The following is a 19708-nucleotide window of genomic DNA, read 5'->3' as shown; positions in this document are numbered from 1 at the left end:
GTCAGAATGCCTCCCATCCCCCCCCAGTGATTCTCCCAGCAGTCAGAATGCCTCCCATCCACCCCCCCCAACGATTCTCCCAGCAGTCATGCCTCCCCTCCCCCGGCAGCGGTTCTCCTGGCAGTCATCATGCCCCCCCTTCCCCCCCAGCGATTTTCTTGGCAGTCATCATGCCCCCCTTCCCCCCCAGCGATTCTCCCAGCAGTCAGAATGTCTCCCCCCACTGATTCTCCCAGCAGTCATGCCTCCCCTCCCCCGCCAGCGATTCTCCCAGTCAGAATGTCTCCCATCCCCCCCCAGCAATTCTCCCAGCAGTCAGAATGTCTCCCACCCACCCCAGCAATTCTCCCAGCAGTCAGAATGCCTCCCATCCACCCCCCCAGCGATTTTCCCAGCAGTCAGAATGTCTCCCACCCCCCCAGCAATTCTCCCAGCAGTCAGAATGCCTCCCATCCACCCCACCCAGCGATTCTCCCAGCAGTCAGAATGCCTCCCATCCCCCCCAGCGATTCTCCCAGCAGTCAGAATGTCTCCCCCCAACGATTCTCCCAGCAGTCATGCCTCCCCTCCCCCGCCAGCGATTCTCCCAGTCAGAATGTCTCCCATCCCCCCCCCAGCAATTCTCCCAGCAGTCAGAATGTCTCCCCCCAACGATTCTCCCAGCAGTCATGCCTCCCCTCCACCGCCAGCGATTCTCCCAGTCAGAATGTCTCCCACCCACCCCAGCAATTCTCCCAGCAGTCAGAATGCCTCCCATCCACCCCCCCAGCGATTCTCCCAGCAGTCAGAATGCCTCCCATCCCCCCCAGCGATTCTCCCAGCAGTCAGAATGCCTCCCATCCCCCCCCCAGTGATTCTCCCAGCAGTCAGAATGCCTCCCATCCACCCCCCCAACGATTCTCCCAGCAGTCATGCCTCCCCTCCCCCCCCCAGTGATTCTCCCAGCAGTCAGAATGCCTCCCATCCACCCCCCCCAACGATTCTCCCAGCAGTCATGCCTCCCCTCCCCCGGCAGCGATTCTCCCAGCAGTCAGAATGTCTCCCACCCCCCCCCCAGCGATTCTCCCAGCAGTCAGAATGTCTCCCACCCCCCCCCCAGCGATTCTCCCAGCAGTCAGAATGCCTCCCACCCCCCCCAGCGATTCTCCCAGCAGTCAGAATGCCTCCCATCCCCCCCAGCGATTCTCCCAGCATTCAGAATGCCTCCCCCCCCAGTGATTCTCCCAGCAGTCAGAATGCCTCCCCCCCCCCCCCCCCCCCCCCAGCGATTCTCCCAGTCAGAATGTCTCCCACCCCCCCCCCCAGCAATTCTCCCAGCAGTCAGAATGTCTCCCACCCCCCCCCAGCGATTCTCCCAGCAGTCAGAATGCCTCCCATACCCCCCCAGCGATTCTCCCAGCAGTCAGAATGCCTCCCATCCCCCCCCCAGCGATTCCCCCAGCAGTCACAATGTCTCCCATCCCCCCCAGCAATTCTCCCAGCAGTCAGAATGTCTCCCATCCCCCCCCCTCAGCGATTCTCACAACAGTCAGAATGTCTCTCCCCCCTGCCGTTGATTCTCCCAGCAGTCAGAATACCCGCCCCTGCCCCACATACTTACCCCTTCTCCTCGTGGGAGCGCCGCTCCTCTCCTGCCTGATCTCAGGTGACACTGAAGGCAGTGTGCTTCTGTTGGATGCCTTCTCCCCCTGCTTCTGCGGAACCAAAGTAGGAGACGACGGGGGAGGAGGATCCTGGTTGAACACTGACTCACAGTGTGCATCGGGATCAGCACAGATAGCAGCGCTGAGTGAATGTCAGCAGGGGAGCCGCGGCCCCTACAGGCATTCACTAAGGTGGTGAGCGGCCAATGGTGATGCGTACCAGCAGGGAGGGCTCTGCGTGCCGCCTCTGGCACGTGTGCCATAGGTTCGCCACCACTGGTCTAAAGGAAGAAGAAAGATCGGCCCAAATACAAACATGTAAGTTATGCAAGTAAACTTTTATAAACAGTTAGAACAAGTTTAGAGACGCAGTTATATGTATCAGTGTGAAATATTCTATGTACACGGGTGATATAAAGGTGGGTTATCTGGATGCTATTTGTTTCTGGATTACAGATGTTTATTGGTAATTACATATATTTCTAATTCATCACTTACTGCTCTAAATTGCTTCCCTTGACTTCTGTATGACATGTCATTTCAGTTTTTACCTTTTTTTGCATGGTTTGACAAAACAGGTTTAAAAAAATGGCTTCTCTCAGGCGTGAATTCTCTGATGTCTAACAAGATCTGATTTATGTCTAAAACATTTCCCACATTCTGAACAAGAAAATGGCTTCTTGCCTGTGTGAAATTCTTGATGTCGAAGTAAATGTGTTTCGTCAGCAAAACATTTCTCACATTCTGAACAAGAAAACGGCTAATTTCCTGTGTGACTTCTCTGATGATTAACAAGGTTTGATTTCCATGTAAAACATTTGCCACATTCTGAACAAGAAAACGGCTTCTCTCCTGTGTGAGTTCTCTGATGATAAACAAGTTGTGATTTCCATGCAAAACATTTCCCACATTCTGAACAAGAAAATGGCTTCTCGCCTGTGTGAAATTCTTGATGACGAAGTAAATGTGTTTCGTCAGCAAAACATTTCTTACATTCTAAACAAGAAAACGGCTTCTCTCCTGTGTGAATTCTCTGATGTATAACAAGGTCTGGTTTCCATGAAAAACATTTCCCACATTCTGAACAAGAAAACAGCTTCCCTCCTGTGTGAATTTTCTGATGTTTAACAAGCACTGATTTCTCTGCAAAACATTTCCCACATTCTGAACAAGAAAACGGCTTCTCCCCTGTGTGAATTCTCTGATGTCTAACAAGACGCGATTTATATCTGAAACATGTCCCACATTCTGAACAAGAAAAAGGCTTCTCTTCTGTGTGAATTCTCTGATGTCTAACAAGATATGTTTTATTTCTAAAACGTTTCCCACATTCTAAACAAGAAAACGGCTTCTCCCCTGTGTGAATTCTCTGATGTCTAACAAGACGCGATTTATATCTGAAACATGTCCCACATTCTGAACAAGAAAAAGGCTTCTCTTCTGTGTGAATTCTCTGATGTCTAACAAGATATGTTTTATTTCTAAAACGTTTCCCACATTCTAAACAAGAAAACAGCTTCTCTCCTGTGTGTATTCTCTGATGCTGAACTAGGTTTGCTTTCTGTGTAAAACATTTCCCACATTCTGAACAAGAAACCAGCTTCTCTCCTGTGTGATTTCTCTGATGTGTAACAAGGTTTGATTTATATCTAAAACATTTCCCACATTGTGAACAAGAAAATGGCTTCCCTCCTGTGTGAGTTCTCTGATGCTTAACAAGTTGTGATTTCCATGCAAAACATTTGCCACATTCTGAACAAGAAAACAGCTTCTCTCCTGTGTGTATTCTCTGATGCTGAACTAGGTTTGCTTTCTGTGTAAAACATTTCCCACATTCTGAACAAGAAAGCAGCTTCTCTCCTGTGTGATTTCTCTGATGTGTAACAAGGTTCGATTTATATCTAAAACATTTCCCACATTGTGAACAAGAAAATGGCTTCACTCCTGTGTGAAATTCTTGATGTCGCAGTAAATGAGTTTTGTGAGTAAAACATTTCCCACATTGTGAACAAAAAAATGCCTTCTCTCCTGTGTGAATTTTCTGATGTGTAACAAGGTTTGATTTGTTTGCAAAACTTTTTGCACATTCTGAACAAGAAAACGGCTTCTCTCCTGTGTGACTTCTCTGATGTCTAACAAGGCTTACTTTACTTGGAAAACATTTCCCACATTCTGAACAAGAAAATGGCTTCTCTCCTGTGTGAATTCTCTGATGTCTAACAAGGCTTACTTTACTTGTAAAACATTTCCCACATTCTGAACAAGAAAATGGCTTCTCTCCTGTGTGAAATTTTTGATGTTGCCGTAAATGTGGTTTGGCAATAAAACATTTCCCACATTCTGAACAAATAAATGGCTTCACTCCTGTGTGAATTCTCTGATGTCTAACAAGGTTTGATTTCCTTGCAAAACATTTCCCACATTCTGAGCAAGAAAACGGCTTCTCTCCTGTGTGAATTCTCTGATGTGCAAGAAGGTCTGATTTCTCTGCAAAACATTTCCCACATTCTGAACAAGAAAATGGCTTCTCTCCTGTGTGAGTTCTCTGATGTTTAACAAAGACTGATATCCCTGCAAAACATTTTCCACATTCTGAACAAGAAAATGGCTTCTCTCCTGTGTGAGTTCTCTGATGTCTAACAAGATAACATTTATATGCAAAACATTTCCCACATTCTGAACATGAATACAGCTTCTCTCTTGTGTGAGCTTTTTGATGTTCTCCCCTAAATGAAATGTTAAATTTTTCCTGCTTTTCGGCCTGTGATGGATCAGAAGATGGGACCTGTATAAGAGCATCAGATGATGTATCCTTGCTGTGAAGGGCTGAGGAGATATCTGGGACAATGGCAGGTTCTTCATATGTATCTTGTGTAATACCGTAATCCTCTGCTTTACCATCTGCAGATATCAGACATCCCTCTGAGCTCCCGGTACCGTCATCTGCCAAGAATAACGCTGATTATTCTTTATTACTATAAACCTTTATAAATTATGCTGATATTTTATAACATTTCAATACATATAACAAGTCATGTTCAAAATGTAATCATCATCTAAGGGTGCTTTTATATGGGTGCTGACACGGGTACTGACAGAGTGAGTGAGAATCATTCACTCATCGAAGTCGCTTGGTTTGCAGCTCACTTAAAGACCAAGTGATTGTCAGTGCAGAAAACATCACCAAAAACTACAGATGTGAATCAAGACTTACAAGTAACTAATTCTGCTTTTCATCAATAACATGGGTCCCAGGGGTCAGAAAAAGGGTCATGAAAAGTAACTTGCAGCAGTGTCCTCCACAAAGCCTCGGTTTCGGTCCCCGGTAGATCTCAAGCACAAGATACAGGAATAGTATATTCCATACAGACGGAGTTCGGCCATTTCTGCCCCAAGATTAGCTTATGTTTTTCCATAAAGAACTCATATAAAATCTCCCATGAAGCCGGATGTCAGTAACACACGGCGTACAGCAAATGTAGAACTGATCATCTATAAAACAGCTTAGTACATATAATTCTATATGCGGTCATGTCAGACCAGGGCAGGACGGGCCCCCTGAAAATTTTTACGGCCACTTAGTTTGCCCCACAACATAAGGTCGGATGGCTTCGGCCACTACTACTGCTGACAGTCTTACTGCTGTGTCCCGCTCTCTCTCACAGGCTGAAAGAGTGACCTCACTCCCCGCCTCCAGCGTTCACAGTAGTCTGAGTGACCACGCCAAGGGAAAGATGTGAGGTCACACTGTGAGCCTATGAGAGAGATGATGGGGACTATTTTCAGAACCTTGGAGGATTATAGGGACTATTTGGTGAATATGGTAGGATGATGGAGCCGCTTGGAGATGGACATGAATGATAAGGAATGCAATCTTCTAGTGCTTACAGTTTGATCTTGGTCCCATATAACTCTAGTTACACCAATGATTAGAGCATCAGAGGGAGGCACATTACTAACTGAGGCCACCAGCAGGGGGCACTATAACATAGTTGGTGGGGCACTGAGAAGATCACCAGTGGATGCAGCAGCCTCATGGGGAGAGTGGGCGGAACTGATTACTTCCTTCTGTCTGCAGCTTCAATATTCAATCACACTGTAAGTGCAAAAAACTGAAAATCCACGATACATGAGAAAATGCTTTTCTCAGAACCCATAAAGCCTAGGGAAATGATTTGTATACTGAGGAGAATCTACCTCACCTCTATGTGTATATACTGAGGAGAATCTACCTCACCTCTCTGTGTATATACTGAGGAGAATCTACCTTACCTCTATGTGTATATACTGAGGAGAATCTACCTCACCTCTATGTGTATATACTGAGGAGAATCTACCTCATTTCTATGTGTATATACTGAGGGGAATCTACCTCACCTCCCTGTGTATATACTGAGAAGAATCTACCTCACTTCTATGTGTATATACTGAGGAGAATCTACCTCACCTCTATGTGTATATACTGAGGAGAATTCACCTCACCTCCCTGTGTATATACTGAGAAGAATCTACCTCACTTCTATGTGTATATACTGAGGGGAATCTACCTCACCTCCCTGTGTATATACTGAGAAGAATCTACCTCACCTCTATGTGTATATACTGAGGAGAATCTACCTCACCTCCCTGTGTATATACTGAGAAGAATCTACCTCACTTCTATGTGTATATACTGAGGAGAATCTACCTCATTTCTATGTGTATATACTGAGGGGAATCTACCTCACCTCCCTGTGTATATACTGAGAAGAATCTACCTCACTTCTATGTGTATATACTAAGGGGAATCTACCTCACCTCCCTGTGTATATACTGAGAAGAATCTACCTCACCTCTATGTGTATATACTGAGGACAATCTACCTCACCTCTCTGTGTATATACTGAGGAGAATCTACCTTACCTCTATGTGTATATACTGAGGAGAATCTACCTCACCTCTATGTGTATATACTGAGGAGAATCTACCTCACCTCTATGTGTATATACTGAGGAGAATCTACCTCACCTCTCTGTGTATATACTGAGAAGAATCTACCTCACTTCTATGTGTATATACTGAGGAGAATCTACCTCACCTCTATGTGTATATACTGAGGAGAATTCACCTCTCTTCTATGTGTATATACCGAGGGGAATCTACCTTACCTCTATGTGTATATACTGAGGGGAATCTACCTCACCTCTATGTGTATATACTGAGGAGAATTCACGTATTTTCCATGTGTATATACTGAGGAGAATTCACCTCTCTTCTATGTGTATATACTGAGGAAAATCTACCTCTCTTCTATGTGGTATACTGAGGAGAATCTACCTCACCATTATGTGTATATACTGAGGGGAATCTACCTTACCTCTATGTGTATAAACTGAGGAGAATCTACCTCACCTCTATGTGTATATACTGAGGAGAATTCACCTCTCTTCTATGTGTATATACTGAGGAGAATCTACCTTACCTGTATATGTATATACTGAGGAGAATCTACGTCACCTCTATGTGTATATACTGAGGGGAATCTACCTCCGTTCTATGCGTATATACTAAGGAGAATCTTCCACACCTCTTTGTGTATAAACTAAGGAGAATCTACCTCACCTCTGTGTATATACTGAGCAGTATCTACCTCACCTCTATGTGATATACTGAGGAGAATCTACCTCACCTCTTTGTGTATATACTGAGGAGAATCTACCTCGCCTCTATAACTAGATACTGAGGAGAATCTACCTCACCTCTATGTGTATATACTGAGGAGAATCTAACTCACCTCTATGTATATATACTGAGAACAATCTACCTCACCACTATGTGTATATACTGAGGAGAATCTACCTCACCTCTATGTGTATATACTGAGGAGAATCTAACTCACCTCTATGTGTTTATACTGAGGAGAATCTAACTCACCTCTATGTATATATACTGAGAACAATCTACCTCACCACTATGTGTATATACTGAGGAGAATCTACCTCACCTCTATGTGTATATACTGAGGAGAATCTACCTTACCTCTATGTGTATATACTGAGGAGAATCTACCTCACCTCTATGTGTATATACAGAGCAGTATCTACCTCACCTCTATGTGTATATACTGAGGAGAATCTACCTCACCTCTATGTGTATATACTGAGAACAATCTACCTCACCACTATGTGTATATACTGAGGAGAATCTACCTTACCGCTATGTATATATACTGGGGAGAATCTACCTCACCTCTATGTGTATATACTGAGAACAATCTACCTCACCTCTATGTGTATATACTGAGGAGAATCTACCTCACCTCTCTGTGTATATACTGAGGAGAATCTATCTACCCTCTATGTGTATATACTGAGGGGAATCTACCTTACCTCTATGTGTATATACTGAGGAGAATCTACCTAACCTCTCTGTGTATATACTGAGGGGAGTCTACCTCACCTCTACTTGTATATACTGAGGAGAATCAACCTCACCTCTATGTGTATATACTGAGAACAATCTACCTCACCTCTATGTGTATATACTGAGGAGAATGTACCTCACCTCTATATGTATATACTGAGGAGAATCTACCTCACCTCTATATGTATATACTGAGGGGAATCTACCTCACCTCTATGTGTATATACTGAGAACAATCTACCTCACCTCTATGTGTATATACTGAGGGGAATCTACCTCACCTCTATGTGTATATACAGAGCAGTATCTACCTCACCACTATGTGTATATACTGAGGAGAATCTACCTTACCTCTATGTGTATATACTGAGGAGAATCTACCTCACCTCTATGTGTATATACAGAGCAGTATCTACCTCACCTCTATGTGTATATACTGAGGAGAATCTACCTCACCTCTATGTGTATATACTGAGAACAATCTACCTCACCACTATGTGTATATACTGAGGAGAATCTACCTTACCGCTATGTATATATACTGGGGAGAATCTACCTCACCTCTATGTGTATATACTGAGAACAATCTACCTCACCTCTATGTGTATATACTGAGGAGAATCTACCTCACCTCTCTGTGTATATACTGAGGAGAATCTATCTACCCTCTATGTGTATATACTGAGGGGAATCTACCTTACCTCTATGTGTATATACTGAGGAGAATCTACCTAACCTCTCTGTGTATATACTGAGGAGAATCTACCTCACCTCTATGTGTATATACTGAGGGGAGTCTACCTCACCTCTACTTGTATATACTGAGGAGAATCAACCTCACCTCTATGTGTATATACTGAGAACAATCTACCTCACCTCTATGTGTATATACTGAGGAGAATGTACCTCACCTCTATATGTATATACTGAGGAGAATCTACCTCACCTCTATATGTATATACTGAGGGGAATCTACCTCACCTCTATGTGTATATACTGAGAACAATCTACCTCACCTCTATGTGTATATACTGAGGGGAATCTACCTCACCTCTATGTGTATATACAGAGCAGTATCTACCTCACCTCTATGTGTATATACTGAGGAGAATCTACCTCACCTCTATGTGTATATACACTGAGAAGAATTCACCTCTCTTCTATGTATATATACTGAGGAGAATCTACCTTACCTCTATGTGTATATACTGAGGAGAATTCACCTCTCTTCTATGTGTATATACTGAGGAGAATCTACCTTACCTGTATATGTATATACTGAGGAGAATCTACGTCACCTCTATGTGTATATACTGAGGGGAATCTACCTCCGTTCTATGCGTATATACTAAGGAGAATCTTCCACACCTCTTTGTGTATAAACTAAGGAGAATCTACCTCACCTCTGTGTATATACTGAGCAGTATCTACCTCACCTCTATGTGATATACTGAGGAGAATCTACCTCACCTCTTTGTGTATATACTGAGGAGAATCTACCTCGCCTCTATAACTAGATACTGAGGAGAATCTACCTCACCTCTCTGTGTATATACTGAGAAGAATCTACCTCACTTCTATGTGTATATACTGAGGAGAATCTACCTCACCTCTATGTGTATATACTGAGGAGAATTCACCTCTCTTCTATGTGTATATACCGAGGGGAATCTACCTTACCTCTATGTGTATATACTGAGGGGAATCTACCTCACCTCTATGTGTATATACTGAGGAGAATTCACGTATTTTCCATGTGTATATACTGAGGAGAATTCACCTCTCTTCTATGTGTATATACTGAGGAAAATCTACCTCTCTTCTATGTGGTATACTGAGGAGAATCTACCTCACCATTATGTGTATATACTGAGGGGAATCTACCTTACCTCTATGTGTATAAACTGAGGAGAATCTACCTCACCTCTATGTGTATATACTGAGGAGAATTCACCTCTCTTCTATGTGTATATACTGAGGAGAATCTACCTTACCTGTATATGTATATACTGAGGAGAATCTACGTCACCTCTATGTGTATATACTGAGGGGAATCTACCTCCGTTCTATGCGTATATACTAAGGAGAATCTTCCACACCTCTTTGTGTATAAACTAAGGAGAATCTACCTCACCTCTGTGTATATACTGAGCAGTATCTACCTCACCTCTATGTGATATACTGAGGAGAATCTACCTCACCTCTTTGTGTATATACTGAGGAGAATCTACCTCGCCTCTATAACTAGATACTGAGGAGAATCTACCTCACCTCTATGTGTATATACTGAGGAGAATCTAACTCACCTCTATGTATATATACTGAGAACAATCTACCTCACCACTATGTGTATATACTGAGGAGAATCTACCTCACCTCTATGTGTATATACTGAGGAGAATCTAACTCACCTCTATGTGTTTATACTGAGGAGAATCTAACTCACCTCTATGTATATATACTGAGAACAATCTACCTCACCACTATGTGTATATACTGAGGAGAATCTACCTCACCTCTATGTGTATATACTGAGGAGAATCTACCTTACCTCTATGTGTATATACTGAGGAGAATCTACCTCACCTCTATGTGTATATACAGAGCAGTATCTACCTCACCTCTATGTGTATATACTGAGGAGAATCTACCTCACCTCTATGTGTATATACTGAGAACAATCTACCTCACCACTATGTGTATATACTGAGGAGAATCTACCTTACCGCTATGTATATATACTGGGGAGAATCTACCTCACCTCTATGTGTATATACTGAGAACAATCTACCTCACCTCTATGTGTATATACTGAGGAGAATCTACCTCACCTCTCTGTGTATATACTGAGGAGAATCTATCTACCCTCTATGTGTATATACTGAGGGGAATCTACCTTACCTCTATGTGTATATACTGAGGAGAATCTACCTAACCTCTCTGTGTATATACTGAGGGGAGTCTACCTCACCTCTACTTGTATATACTGAGGAGAATCAACCTCACCTCTATGTGTATATACTGAGAACAATCTACCTCACCTCTATGTGTATATACTGAGGAGAATGTACCTCACCTCTATATGTATATACTGAGGAGAATCTACCTCACCTCTATATGTATATACTGAGGGGAATCTACCTCACCTCTATGTGTATATACTGAGAACAATCTACCTCACCTCTATGTGTATATACTGAGGGGAATCTACCTCACCTCTATGTGTATATACAGAGCAGTATCTACCTCACCACTATGTGTATATACTGAGGAGAATCTACCTTACCTCTATGTGTATATACTGAGGAGAATCTACCTCACCTCTATGTGTATATACAGAGCAGTATCTACCTCACCTCTATGTGTATATACTGAGGAGAATCTACCTCACCTCTATGTGTATATACTGAGAACAATCTACCTCACCACTATGTGTATATACTGAGGAGAATCTACCTTACCGCTATGTATATATACTGGGGAGAATCTACCTCACCTCTATGTGTATATACTGAGAACAATCTACCTCACCTCTATGTGTATATACTGAGGAGAATCTACCTCACCTCTCTGTGTATATACTGAGGAGAATCTATCTACCCTCTATGTGTATATACTGAGGGGAATCTACCTTACCTCTATGTGTATATACTGAGGAGAATCTACCTAACCTCTCTGTGTATATACTGAGGAGAATCTACCTCACCTCTATGTGTATATACTGAGGGGAGTCTACCTCACCTCTACTTGTATATACTGAGAACAATCTACCTCACCTCTATGTGTATATACTGAGGAGAATGTACCTCACCTCTATATGTATATACTGAGGAGAATCTACCTCACCTCTATATGTATATACTGAGGGGAATCTACCTCACCTCTATGTGTATATACTGAGAACAATCTACCTCACCTCTATGTGTATATACTGAGGGGAATCTACCTCACCTCTATGTGTATATACAGAGCAGTATCTACCTCACCTCTATGTGTATATACTGAGGGGAATCTACCTCACCTCTATGTGTATATACAGAGCAGTATCTACCTCACCTCTATGTGTATATACTGAGGAGAATCTACCTCACCTCTATGTGTATATACTGAGAACAATCTACCTCACCTCTATGTGTATATACTGAGGGGAATCTACCTCACCTCTATGTGTATATACTAACAACAATCTACCTCACCTCTATGTGTATATACTGAGGGGAATCTACCTCACCTCTATGTGTATATACAGAGCAGTATCTACCTCACCTCTATGTGTATATACTGAGGAGAATCTACCTCACCTCTATGTGTATATACACTGAGAAGAATTCACCTCTCTTCTATGTATATATACTGAGGAGAATCTACCTTACCTCTATGTGTATATACTGAGGAGAATCTACCTCACCTCTATGTGTATATACTGAGGGGAATCTACCTTACCTCTATGTGTATATACTGAGCAGTATCTACCTCCCCTCCATGCGTATATACCAAGGAGAATCTACCTCACCTCTGTGTGTATATACTGAGGAGAATCTACCTCACCTCTGTGTGTATATACTGAGGAGAATTCACCTCTCTTCTATGTGTATATACTGAGAATTCACCTCTCTTCTATGTGTATATACTGAGGAGAATCTACCTCACCTCTATGTGTATATACTGAGGAGAATCTACCTCACCTCTATGTGTATATACTGAGGAGAATCTACGTCACCTCTATGTGTATATACTGAGGGGAATCTACCTCCGTTCTATGCGTATATACTAAGGAGAATCTTCCACACCTCTTTGTGTATAAACTAAGGAGAATCTACCTCACCTCTATGTGTATATACTGAGCAGTATCTACCTCACCTCTATGTGATATACTGAGGAGAATCTACCTCACCTCTATGTGTATATACTGAGGAGAATCTACCTCACCTCTTTGTGTATATACTGAGGAGAATCTACCTCGCCTCTATAACTAGATACTGAGTAGAATCTACCTCACCTCTATGTGTATATACTGAGGAGAATCTAACTCACCTCTATGTATATATACTGAGAACAATCTACCTCACCACTATGTGTATATACTGAGGAGAATCTACCTCACCTCTATGTGTATATACTGAGGAGAATCTAACTCACCTCTATGTGTTTATACTGAGGAGAATCTAACTCACCTCTATGTATATATACTGAGAACAATCTACCTCACCACTATGTGTATATACTGAGGAGAATCTACCTCACCTCTATGTGTATATACTGAGAACAATCTACCTCACCACTATGTGTATATACTGAGGAGAATCTACCTTACCGCTATGTATATATACTGGGGAGAATCTACCTCACCTCTATGTGTATATACTGAGAACAATCTACCTCACCTCTATGTGTATATACTGAGGAGAATCTACCTCACCTCTCTGTGTATATACTGAGGAGAATCTATCTACCCTCTATGTGTATATACTGAGGGGAATCTACCTTACCTCTATGTGTATATACTGAGGAGAATCTACCCAACCTCTCTGTGTATATACTGAGGAGAATCTACCTCACCTCTATGTGTATATACTGAGGGGAGTCTACCTGACCTCTACTTGTATATACTGAGGAGAATCAACCTCACCTCTATGTGTATATACTGAGAACAATCTACCTCACCTCTATGTGTATATACTGAGGAGAATGTACCTCACCTCTATATGTATATACTGAGGAGAATCTACCTCACCTCTATGTGTATATACTGAGGAGAATCTACCTCACCTCTATGTGTATATACTGAGAACAATCTACCTCACCTCTATGTGTATATACTGAGGGGAATCTACCTCACCTCTATGTGTATATACTAACAACAATCTACCTCACCTCTATGTGTATATACTGAGGGGAATCTACCTCACCTCTATGTGTATATACTGAGGGGAATCTACCTCACCTGTATGTGTATATACTGAGAACAATCTACCTCACCTCTATGTGTATATACTGAGGGGAATCTACCTCACCTCTATGTGTATATACAGAGCAGTATCTACCTCACCTCTATGTGTATATACTGAGGGGAATCTACCTCACCTCTATGTGTATATACAGAGCAGTATCTACCTCACCTCTATGTGTATATACTGAGGAGAATCTACCTCACCTCTATGTGTATATACTGAGAACAATCTACCTCACCTCTATGTGTATATACTGAGGGGAATCTACCTCACCTCTATGTGTATATACTAACAACAATCTACCTCACCTCTATGTGTATATACTGAGGGGAATCTACCTCACCTCTATGTGTATACACTGGGGAGAATCTACCTCACCTCTATGTGTATATACAGAGCAGTATCTACCTCACCTCTATGTGCATATACTGAGGAGAATCTACCTCACCTCTATGTGTATATACACTGAGAAGAATTCACCTCTCTTCTATGTATATATACTGAGGAGAATCTACCTTACCTCTATGTGTATATACTGAGGAGAATCTACCTCACCTCTATGTGTATATACTGAGGGGAATCTACCTTACCTCTATGTGTATATACTGAGCAGTATCTACCTCCCCTCCATGCGTATATACCAAGGAGAATCTACCTCACCTCTGTGTGTATATACTGAGGAGAATCTACCTCACCTCTGTGTGTATATACTGAGAATTCACCTCTCTTCTATGTGTATATACTGAGAATTCACCTCTCTTCTATGTGTATATACTGAGGAGAATCCACCTCACCTCTATGTGTATATACTGAGGAGAATCTACCTCACCTCTATGTGTATATACTGAGGAGAATCTACCTCACCTCTATGTGTATATGCTGAGGAGAATTCACCCCTCTTCTATGTGTATATACTAAGGAGAATCTACCTTACCTCTTTGTGTATATGCTGAGGAGTATTAACCTTGCCTCTATGTGTATTTACTGAGGAGAATCTACCTCACCTCTATGTGTATATGCTGAGGAGTATTTACCTTGCCTCTATGTGTATATACTGAGGGGAATTTACCTCACCTCTATGTGTATATACTGAGGAGAATTCACCTCTCTTCTATGTGTATATACTGAGGAGAATCTACCTCACCTCTATGTGGTATACTGAGGAGAATCTACCTCACCTCTATGTGGTATACTGAGGAGAATCTACCTTACCTCTATGTGTATATACTGAGGAGAATCTACCTCACCTCTATGTTTATATACTGAGGAGAATTCACCTCTCTTCTATGTGTATATGCTGAGGAGTATTTACATCGCCTCAATGTGTATATACTGAAGAGAATCTACTTTACCTATTTGTGTATATACTGAGGAGAATCTATCTTACCTCTATGTGTATATATTGAGGAGAATCTACCTTACCTCTATGTGTATATACTGAGGAGAATCTACCTTACCTCTAAGTGTATATACTGAGGAGAATCTACCTTACCTCTATGTGTATATACTGAGGAGAATCTACCTTACCTCTATGTGTATATACGGAGGAGATTCTACCTCACCTCTATGTGTATATACTGAGGGGAATCTACGTTACCTCTTTGTGCATATACTGAGCAGTATCTACCTCACCTCTATGCGTATATACTGAGGAGAATCTACCTCACCTCTATGTGTATATACTGAGGAGAATATACCTCACCTCTATATGTATATACTGAGGAGAATCTACTTCACCTCTATGTGTAGATACTGAGGAGAATCTACCTCGCCTCTATGTGTATATACTGAGGAGAATCTACCTCACCTCTATGTGTGTATACTGAGGAGAATCCACCTCACTTCTATGTGTATGTACTTAGAAGAATTCACCTCTCTTCTATGTGTTTATACTGAGGAGAATCTACCTTACCTCTATGTGTATATACTGAGGAGAATCTACCTCACCTCTATGTGTATATAATGAGGAGAATTCACCTCTCTTCTATGTGTATATACTGAGGAGTATTTACCTCCCCTCTATGTGTATATACACTGAGGGGAATTCACCTTTCTTTTGTGTATATATACTGAGGAGAATCTACCTCACCTCTATGTGTATATACTGAGGAGAATCTACCTCACCTCTATGTGTATATACTGAGGGGAATCTACCTCACCTCTATGTGTATATACTGAGGGGAATCTAACTTAACTCTATGTGTATATACTGAGCAGTATCTACCTCACCTCTATGCATATATACTAAGGAGAATCTACCTCATCTCTATATGTATATACTGAGGAGAATCTATCTTACCTCTATGTGTATATACTGAGGAGAATCTACCTTACCTCTATGTGTATATACTGAGGAGAATCTACCTTACCTCTATGTGTATATACTGAGGAGAACCTACCTCACCTCTATGTGTATATACTGAGGAGAACCTACCTCACCTCTATGTGTATATACTGAGGAGTCGTGAGGAGACAAGCAGCAACGTATCGACCCTGTACTTGGGTCTTTGCTTGACAAAGACTCAAGTACAGGGTCGATACGTTGCTGCTTGTCTCCTCACGATTTTTCAATAAAGAAGAGGATCTTAATGCTGTCTGGTTCCTCCTTTCTATATTTGATGACCAACGGTGGCCCCGGGGAGTCGGGACCCCAACTAGGCTACTGCATAGTGCCTTGCACCAGTGGTGTGGCTGAATTTTTGGAGTGCTGCTGTGATTCTTTTTCTTCCTGTATATACTGAGGAGAATATACCTCACCTCTATGTGTATATACTGAGGAGAATCTACTTCGCCTCTATGTGTAGATACTGAGGAGAATCTACCTCGCCTCTATGTGTATATACTGAGGAGAATCTACCTCACCTATATGTGTATATACTGAGGAGAATCTACCTCACTTATATGTGTATATACTTAGAAGAATTCACCTCTCTTCTATGTGTATATACTGAGGAGAATCTACCTTACCTCTATGTGTATATACTGAGGAGAATCTACCTCACCTCTATGTGTATATACTGAGGAGAATTCACCTCTTTTCTATGTGTATATACTGAGGAGTATTTACCTCCCCTCTATGTGTATATACACTGAGGAGAATTCACCTTTCTTTTGTGTATATATACTGAGGAGAATCTACCTCACCTCTATGTGTATATACTGAGGGGAATCTAACTGACCTCTATGTATATACTGAGGAGAATCAACCTCACCTCTATGTGTATATATTCAGGGGAATCTACCTTACCTCTATGTGTATATACTGAGCAGTATCTACCTCACCTCTATGCATATATACTAAGGAGAATCTACCTCACCTCTTTATGTATATACTGAGAAGAATCTACCTCACCTCTATGTGTATATACTGAGGAGAATCTAACTTACCTCTATGTGTATATGCTGATGAGTATTTACCTCGCCTCTAGGTGTATATACTGAGGAGAATCTACCTCACTTTTATGTGTTTATAGTGCGGAGAATCTATCTCACCTCAATGTGTATATACTGAGGAGAATCTACCTCACCTCTGTGTGTATATACTGAGGAGAATCAACCTCACCTCTATGTGTATATACTGAGGAGAATCTACCTGGCCTTTATGTGCATATACTGAGGAGAATCTACCTCACCTCTATGTGTATATACTGAGGAGAATCTACCTAACCTCTCTGTGTATATACTGAGGAGAATCTACCTCGCCTCTATGTGTATATACTGAGGAGAATCTACCTCACACATCCCTGAGCGGACATACTAATGAAGGTTCAATTATCAGCTAATCAATGATTTTCAGCTTTACCTTCCTCCATATTACCGAGGACATGACCAGCCGGCCTATGTACATCAGCCATCATACTAAAGATCATTTGTTCCCATAGCAGTGATTCTTGTCCCATTTAAAACAAAAAGTAATCCAGCAGTGATTGACCTGCCTACCGATCAGCGCTGGTTACATCAGATCAGAGTTGGTCAGTGTAAAAGGACCCTCAGTCCCAGTACTGCAAAACCATTTCTCCCTCATCAGTATAGATACCATATAATGAATAGTAGGTCCCGCTCACATAGGTGTTTTTCATGTCCGTGCAGTAAATGCCCATCATGTGTTATCACCTATAACGGTATCACATGTCATCCATATTTAGTTTGTACTCCGGATGAATGGGGGAATATACAGCGAAAACTGACAGATCCCAGAGCATATAAATCTACATGACTATCTGCAGCCACTGACCGAGGAGAATCTGTGACTCTTCTCTGCTGTATTTAGTGGTTACTACTCACCTGGGCGGTTACCTGTAGGAATCCCCTCTTTACACCGCTGATCACCCCTCACATTTGTCTCTGTAGTATTAATATCGGTCAGATCTTCATCCTGATACAAAAGCTGTGAGACAAATATTGTAAAAGTCAGCAGATGGTTGGAGAAGTCGTGTGGAAGGTTTTATATTACCTGAAAAGGTCATTAATCATCATGACGACCAAAAATGACCTGACAGGAGTAGTTATCAGAGTCAACTCAAACTGGGTGCACTTTTTAGGCTACAATAGCTTCTTAAAGGGATTCTGTCAGCAGGATCATGAGGCTTGGCTTGGAGCTAGGCTCTGAGTCACGGAGGGGGTCATGCTGGCTTTTTCCTCCCACATCCTGCAGACTGACAGCTCTCTCCCCTTCTGTGCATAGGAAGAGAGTCATCACTGTATGCTGCAGGCAGGGAAAAGCCAGCACAGCCCCCTCCGTGACTCAGAGCTCAACTCCAAGCCAAACTTCATGAAACTGGTGATAGAAGCCCTTTCATTCTATAATCTTGTAGCTGTATTTGATTCTACATGATAATAATGTGCTTCAAACTTCTCTATTATATAAAGGTCGTCCCATTAAAACAAAGTAACCGCAGGATAACAAATGCCTGTTTTCAGAATTAAGTGCGTTTGTCTTCCTGATTATCTGACAAGTGGATTTACTTTTTTTCTTACCTGTACTGACATTTATCTGGAATTTACGCCCAGATGTCTTGGTTTACTGGGTTATCGGACAAGCAATTCAGTTATGTTTTTATACGGACACTGTTCCTAATATTAATTAAGACTCACAGGTGTAACGGTTATGATTATCTGAATGTACAGAGACAATATATGTCACCATTACAGACTAAATGGGAAACCACTGGTTAACACTGATGTGAGGGTATATGTATATATTGCCATATGTTTTTTATGCTTTATACCTATATGCAAGTTCTATTCAATTCCAAATGAGAAAAAACTTAATCTGTCGCCTTAACATCAGATATTCCTAAGGCCTTGCAAGGCGAAGACAAGATGTTTCTAAAAATTCAGAGAAGATACAGAACCAGACACAAGGCCGCGTGCCTGGCCGTTTTCCCAGAAGCGCTGTATCAAGATGAGACCGTTCCACTATGCATCTGAACTTTCACTGTCTCAGGCCGGAAATCCGGACTTCCCATATATGGTTATGCTGTGAATTTCAGCCAATGAGCCCATCACCCATTTCTGGTGATGGGACAAAAGGGTATAAGATCTCATGTAATCTGTAATAAAGCCCGGCAGAGCGCAGCCATGTCCCCGTGTGAGGAACGATACCAGACCTCTGTGTGGTGTTTCTTTCTTTACCGCCGGCAGCGGGGCAAGTGGGGTGGGCCTGATTGGTGCTGTACGTAAGAAATTTCTTTGACAAAATGGCGCCCGAAA

General features: G+C 42.0%; 1 protein-coding gene across 1 annotated transcript; it reads right to left on the bottom strand.

Annotated features, from left to right (window-relative positions):
• Positions 1 to 1591: 1591 nt before the first annotated feature.
• LOC136628722 (zinc finger protein 585A-like) lies at positions 1592 to 18440 on the bottom strand (the record flags this gene model as incomplete). Its single annotated transcript, XM_066604823.1, has 2 exons — positions 1592 to 4586; positions 18281 to 18440. Coding segments are annotated over 2 exons (2343 nt in total), but the record flags the coding sequence as incomplete, so codon positions are not given.
• Positions 18441 to 19708: the final 1268 nt, after the last annotated feature.

The sequence above is a fragment of the Eleutherodactylus coqui genome, chromosome 5 (assembly GCF_035609145.1).
Source record: "Eleutherodactylus coqui strain aEleCoq1 chromosome 5, aEleCoq1.hap1, whole genome shotgun sequence".
Lineage (NCBI taxonomy): Eukaryota > Metazoa > Chordata > Amphibia > Anura > Eleutherodactylidae > Eleutherodactylus > Eleutherodactylus coqui.
The sequence above is the reverse complement of the archived record's forward strand: the minus strand, read 5'-3'. Positions and strand labels throughout refer to the sequence as shown.